General features: G+C 27.9%; 1 protein-coding gene across 1 annotated transcript in view; it reads left to right on the top strand.

Annotated features, from left to right (window-relative positions):
* LOC113370426 overlaps positions 1-5,957 on the top strand; it is an 8,921-nt gene extending 2,964 nt beyond the window's left edge. Inside the window, exons 2-4 of the mRNA XM_026611092.1 lie at positions 313-506; positions 573-714; positions 5,624-5,957. Coding sequence (XP_026466877.1) covers positions 313-506; positions 573-714; positions 5,624-5,665 — 378 coding nt within the window. The 3' untranslated portion in view covers positions 5,666-5,957. The remainder of the gene's footprint in view (positions 1-312; positions 507-572; positions 715-5,623) is intronic.
* The last annotated feature ends 1,320 nt before the right edge of the window (positions 5,958-7,277 follow it).

Genomic DNA, 7,277 nt, shown 5'->3' with positions numbered 1-7,277 from the left:
CAGATACATGATAGATATTATGCGTTATACAGAGATAGAGAGATCAATTAAATCTTATTTGGAGACAATTAGACGGTAGACAACTTAATTTTGGATGCATTTGATATACACTTAGGTAGAAATAGGCCAAATTTTATGCATAAATGTTGTCTATCTTTTGGTAATCTACTTCAATTGGACGATCTGAGCTTTGGTGAAAAAATCACCTAAACGAAATTTTGCTTCAATCACTTCTTTACATAAGTAACTTTTATAGTTTATCATAGATTACTATAATGTTTTTAACACAGTATTTTTTTATTCCTCCTGCAGGCGCTGACAGGAGCAGGCTTCCCATTCGGAGCAGCATACGGTCAACAAGTGGCAGGCTACTGGTACCCACCTGCGCCAGCTGCTTACCCAGCTGCTCCTGCACCTTCCGCACAACTCCAGGGACAATTCTTGCAAGGAATGCAAGGATACGCTGCCTATGGCCAATTCGCCGGATACCAGCAAGGATATATGGGGTAAGATAAATGATAATAAAGTATTTTTTAGATAATCTAAATTCTTATTTAATTTTTCTTTCCTAGTATGGGAATGGCACAGCTTCCTGGTGCTTGGCAGGGAGTTCCCGCCCAAGCCCAATTGCCCACGACGGCGCAGCAAATCGCCCAAGGTGCCGCCTTGCCGCAAGCAGCCGGTGTTGTCGCTTACCCAATGCAACAATTCCAGGTATATTAAAAAAAATTCAACATATTACACAATCTGAAATCTGAATGCAGACAGAACTATCATCTGTTGTATCAAAAAGTTTAATTAAAAATAAGCGTTTTTATAAAACTAGAACAATAATTGTTGGTTATGAAAATGCTTATATTTTGTTGAGTATGTACTTTAATTTGGCATTTATATTTCAAGTCATGTTTGAACTATGTTGTTGTGTATCTATATAAATATAATTAAAGTACATAATTAAACATCTGTAATTATCATTTGTCAGAAATGTAGCTTTCATGTTGGAAACTCTTCATTTATCCCTTAAAATTTATTATGAGTTTCCAACTTTATCTGGGTTCTATCTTGATGTTTTTTACCTAATTTCTAATACATTTTTCTGATACTATAGAAAAAACACGCATGTTAACATCAATTTTGACTCATTTAGATTTTGCTTTTAACACTTTACTACTATTAATTAGTTAATTTCTGCAAGTTGCTATACGATATTACAAAATTATATTTTCTAAAGTTTTATATAAGGTTGTTAATTATAGGAATTTGCAGAAATGTTGGGTATTAATGCCACTATTTTTTATAAAACATAAATTAACACTTTACTGTTCTTTAATGCATTCGCAATTCATACATTTTATCATAACAGAAATTTCTGTGTGCATGATTTCTTAATATGGAAAATGTGTACGAGGAATTATATTGTTAAATTGGTTTCTGTATTATATTATATATATATATATATATATTAAAATTATCACTTGTAATTAAATTGTCATGTTTTAATACTGACATACTTTGCTTATCAATTAACTGTGATTTTAAAACAAGAAAAGGCATGTCTGCAATTTTAATAAGTAGCTTCCATTTATCGTTATTAATATAATTTACATATATCATATTTAGCAACAAATCAATTGTCAACAAATATGTGCAATTTTTTAATTAACAATTGAATAGATACATACGTGCGATTTTTATAGCATGGTTTAAAAATAATTTTCTACGGCTTATGGCTTTCTCATCACAACCTGAATTTTTTTTTAGAATTTAGTAAAATTTATTGACGCATGTAGGAACATGAGTTTATAATGTTAAAATTTTAAATTAAACTATACCCTAAAAAGTTAGAGTATTTCCAAACTCTAACTCTACTCCAAACAATTCCAGAAATTAGGCAAAATTTTGAGTTGTGTCTAAAAATAATTTTATTTTACCCAATTATAATTGCATATAACATAATACAAAAATGATGTAGTTAAAATATGATGAAAAATCTACAACAATTTATTATTACTTATTATTTACAAGTGGCTGGCAATCTTCTACCCAACTATTCGCTAATGGTCTACTCAGAGTGACTGGAATATTTATTACATTTTCGAAAGTTCTTTCGAATTAGAAATTATTGATGATGCTACTAATTAATATCGAAACATTTTGGAAAGCGGAATGGAACTTTTAACAAATGATTTTGAGAATAACTTTTGCACGTCGATTTATTTCCGACGAATTGAATTAACCCGAACGAAATCTCAAAGTTTTCTTATTTATGGAAGGAGTATTTTTTACTTAGGAAATTATTTTAAACTTTTCTGATAAAAAACAATTATTAAAAATACTCGATATGGATTTTACAAACATAAAGTGATTTAAATATTGGTACAGGCTCACTCGTTTATATAAAACATACGAAGTTAAAATATCAGATACTAAATTCACTTGCATTTATACAATATTTTGTTTAATTGATACAATTTAATTTAAATTTAAGAAAACAGTCTAAAATTTGTAAAATAATGTAATGACACGTTTTGATATAGAACATTATAAAATTACGAAAAGTAGCAAAATATATAGGACTGTCTTGATTACAGTTAAAAACTGAAAGAATTGAGATACTTAAAAATATATATTATTGTACTTGCAAAAAATACAAATAATTGCACAATTACAAACAAAAATAAATCATAATTAGTTATTATATAAATGCAAATGAATATTATTATTAAGGTATCAGTATCAAAATTAGGATTCATTACTCTAGTATTTAGTTAAAACTTTAAACATTTTCAAAATACATTTTCTGGCATGACCTATTTTCTGCATGAATATTTTAAATAACTTTTATAAACATTTTGCATGTTCAAATATACATTTTTCTACTAAGTATTTTTGATAAGTTTTATCTGCTACAATATAAAATGTAAAATAACAATTACACATGGTGCGTTCGGTAATAAACTAGAAAATAGAAATATCTAGTGGAAAATTATATTTTCTAGACAGAATATCGGTTTTAAGATTTAATACTGCGTTTTGCGGGTTTTAAATGCTATTGAAAAAAATCATGAACCGTAAAATAGCCTCTTGAGGATAAATGCTGTTTTTTTTCTTATGTATCGTAATTTGGTTCTACAGTCAATATATTGAAAATATTTTTTCTAGTTAAAAATTGTTGAATATATTTGGTCAATAAGCATGTTGCAATAAGCAATAAGCAATTATGTACAATACTGAAATCTAACAATCTAAAAAAAAATTATGAATTTTTACATCAAAGTTTCTGAAGCACTATTGCACGTGTAATTTTGCAGGTATAGTTTGTTTTCGAACGCACCTAGTTTAAACAAAATTTCAAATTTCTGTTTACCGATTTTTTGTAAAGTTTCGTTCAAATATCGATTACCATGATAATTTTGAATTATTCCATGGTTATTTAATTTTATTTCCGTTACTTTTGATTCCAGGCACAATGAATGAAGCGCCTTATTTTGATACCGATATCTTTTCCGCAAAAACTAAACGAGTGTGCAGTTTCCATGTCGTAGTCGCTTTTGGCCATAAATTTGGCTTTGGCCAAAAATGTAAATCCATTTCCATCGTTGAAAGTTACCCGTACATCGCCAATTGTTAAACCAGAATATATTTCAGTGTTATTTTTGTATAAAGATATTATGAATGAGCATAAATATATATATAGTTTATATACCAAAATGAAAAGTTATCGAAAATCTGTTGAAATATGTATTAGAAGCGTTTATATAGATCGTAATTCTTATGAATTATTTATGAAAAATTTCTTTACTCGAGCACAAATGCGTGGGCTATGTGGTGTAATATATTGGATAAGAATATTTCCTTTAACCAAAGAGTCATGTCAATTTTGTAATAAAAAAAATATTTTTACACATGGTTCATGCATGTGCTCCAAGATTTTAATATCAAGTGCAATGTTTGATTTGTTAATTTGTTACAAATTAGGAAAATTTCTCGTTTTGCTGGACAAAACTATTATCTGTTCGAAACATTGCTAACGTGCCAAAAGTTTGAAAATATATTTTTAATTTGCTGATTAATATTATGAAAGTCCATCCATATAAATAGTTGGTAATAGTAAATTCTGAGAGCCTAAACATTAAAACATGACAATTATAATATTTAGTTTTTATTAAATTGAAAGTTGCATTTGCGTATTTTGTAAGCAAACATGTTAACATTAAAAAAAAATCATTTGATGCAATTTGATACTTCTAAGCTTTTTACCAAGTGCTTTGCATTTATTATTATATTAGTAGAACTAATAATACTAATAAACATTCCACACACATAATAATCAAAACAAGGTTTAAACTAATTTTATTATTTTCAATTGTCACGTATATATGTAATATATTTTTTGTGGTTTTAATTTTTGGAACTGGAAGTCTTCTTTTTCCTCAAAAAGGAGAATCATCATCATATGGACTTACATTGAGGGGCATTTGAACATCAATGGTTTGATGTATATTCATTTATAATTTTTGGTGAATGTGCAATTTAATTTAAAGGAAAAATAGTTTCAAATTTCTCAAAAGGTAAAATTAAGGGGCCAGTTCTCCAACAAAATAGAAATGTTATGATAACTCTATGTTGCGGGCATATCTTCGTATGAATTGGTAGTCACGAATTGTCATTGTAAAGTGTTTGCAGTGCGATCAGAAAATTTACACATAAAACATAACCTACAAAGGAACGTCAAATATCAATTGTATCATATATGCATCTTTCTGATAGCTCATTGATAACACATACGTGAAGTTAGGTTTTATGTGTGAAACGACTGATCAACAATTCGCTACTACCGACTCATACAAAGATAGACCCGTAACATAGAGTTACCATAACATTTCTATTTTATCGGAGAATTAGCTCCTAAATATGAAATTTTAGAGGAGAAAATTGGCTTTGAGTCCAGAAAATTAAAATGGTGAATTATAAAGCTGTCCCAAAAAACTAACAGAAAAATATTTGTTTATAATTATTTTTTTAATGGAAGTTTCCTTGTTAATATACGTATAAACCGCTTATGTATGTCTCACTTAAATCATAATTGTTTCTAACGGAAAAGTGCTTTACCTTCTTTTGCATGGATTTATCATTCGTCATAACGTTCCAAGTGTCAAATTAATTTTAAATTGCAACTGCTATTTTTTTTCAAATTTATCACAACTAAAATTTGTCTTTGTTCCAATCCATTTGCACGAGAATCGATTACTCTAACACTGAAACACTTGATGTCATAAAAATAAGCAATGTTGGAAAAATTCTTTGGTGCGGGGTACTGGTAATTAAGTACTTGGTTGTTTTTTTCTGTGTTTTTTACCAAGACATTGCTAATTTTGACTGTGAATTTAGGAAAATTCACTCCGATATTAAAATTATGTTATGCAACCGCTTAGACGTGCACCAATTAACTCGTTGTTCTTGTACAGACATTCACAAGTAGATTTTGTTTTGTCGCCTAAAAACATCTCTGCATTTTCTAGAGTGTCATCTAAATTTTAAAAGCTGATGTTGTCTGTATGTTTGTTTTTGATATAATTAGATTTTTCCGATAATATACGGTTGTATTTTTGTCCTTTCGCAGTTGTCCGATGACGAATGGTTAACACCCAGTCTACTGGTATAAGAAAGAACGTGCGCGTGCTCACCTGCCCGTGAGTCCATTATATTGGCAGTAATAATAATAATAATAATAATAATAACAATGATGATAAAATGATATGGTTAATTTCAATTGTTATTATCCGATGTGAGAATGTAATGTTCGACCAAGAAATTTATTCAAATACAAAACATATGCGGTCCATTATTATGATCCACACGCCTTTGGCACGCAGTATTTTCGTATGTTACATATATATTGTGACTAGATATTAATTTATTATCGATATGTAGGTATAAAATATATTATAATATGATATGAATCAGATTAGTGAGTAAATTGTGTGTGTAACGTGCGCATGAATGTTATAGAGAAAGTATCCAAATATTGATTTGCGTTCCAGTTTTGGTTTCTTATTTATCAAATATTATAAATATAGGGATGAAGCATTATTTTGCTCTATATGTTAAATTATGAGTACTTTAGTTTGACTAACATGATATTATTTACGAATGCAATATGCAAAAAATTCATACTAAAATTTTATATTTTAAGAATGGCTCCAAAATAGCTGATTTTGGTTATCAATTTTATTTTTAATACTTAAAAAGAACATATGCAATACATGAACGTATTCACTCTAAAAAATATCATTCCAAATTGAAAACGTGCAAAATGTTTTTAAAATAATTATTTATATCTTTTTAGACCTTCCAAGGGTCTTTAGGAGCTTTCAAACAGTTTAATTTACTTAAAATTTACATATAAAACACATGAAAGTATTCACTATAAAAAATACTCCAAGTTTTTGGAAAAATTAATTATATCTTTTTAGACCTTTCCAGGGTCTTTAGGACATTTCAAACAAAATTTTAAGATATTTTTTAGAACTTTTCGAGTCTAGGTGTGATATTAATTTTTATTATTGAAAGTAGCCGAATAATTGCAAATAAATCAAAACCATTTACATTATAAAGAAAATTTTAACTGATATAATTTATTTACTTTATAAAAACTTCATTATATACTACACACTTTTGTCAAATTTACTCTTCTTTCGGAATCAATTTTTATAAAAATAATTAAACATTCAAAAATTTTACATAATTCTTATAACATTTATTATATAAATTTATTAAATAAGATTTACTATTGATTACCGTTGACACACAAATAAAGTGGAAAACGAATAATCAGTCTGGTAAAATTAATCAAGGCATTATCGAATATAATTTTTGGCGGAAGAAAATAAAACAGATTAGAAATTTTGACACGGGAAATCTATTCCAAATTTGGCAGAGTAATATTTGGCTACTTTCCTCTCATGTATATCTAATAATCAGAGTTGACTTGACGATTGATATTATTTTCTACTTTATTTATCAATTTTTATTTTATTTTCTTATTTATTTATTCATTCAGATATTGTTTAGATAAACTGAGCAACCCTAATTATTATTTTGCAGAAACCTATTACCATCCAAGTTTTTTATGCATCGTAAGATTTTCCTATCTCTATCAAATTGAATCCAAGCAATTTTCTCAAAAAAATATGCATCAGCATAATGCTTCCAGGCAAAAGCCTAGTCATCGTCGGTATTAATTCGTTTTTTTCTTCTCTTTAAAGATTGCAGAT

The sequence above is a fragment of the Ctenocephalides felis genome, unplaced genomic scaffold, assembly GCF_003426905.1.
Source record: "Ctenocephalides felis isolate EL2017-DRISC unplaced genomic scaffold, ASM342690v1 CF-g0.4_SCAFFOLD_01492, whole genome shotgun sequence".
Taxonomy (NCBI): domain Eukaryota; kingdom Metazoa; phylum Arthropoda; class Insecta; order Siphonaptera; family Pulicidae; genus Ctenocephalides; species Ctenocephalides felis.
The sequence above is the reverse complement of the archived record's forward strand: the minus strand, read 5'-3'. Positions and strand labels throughout refer to the sequence as shown.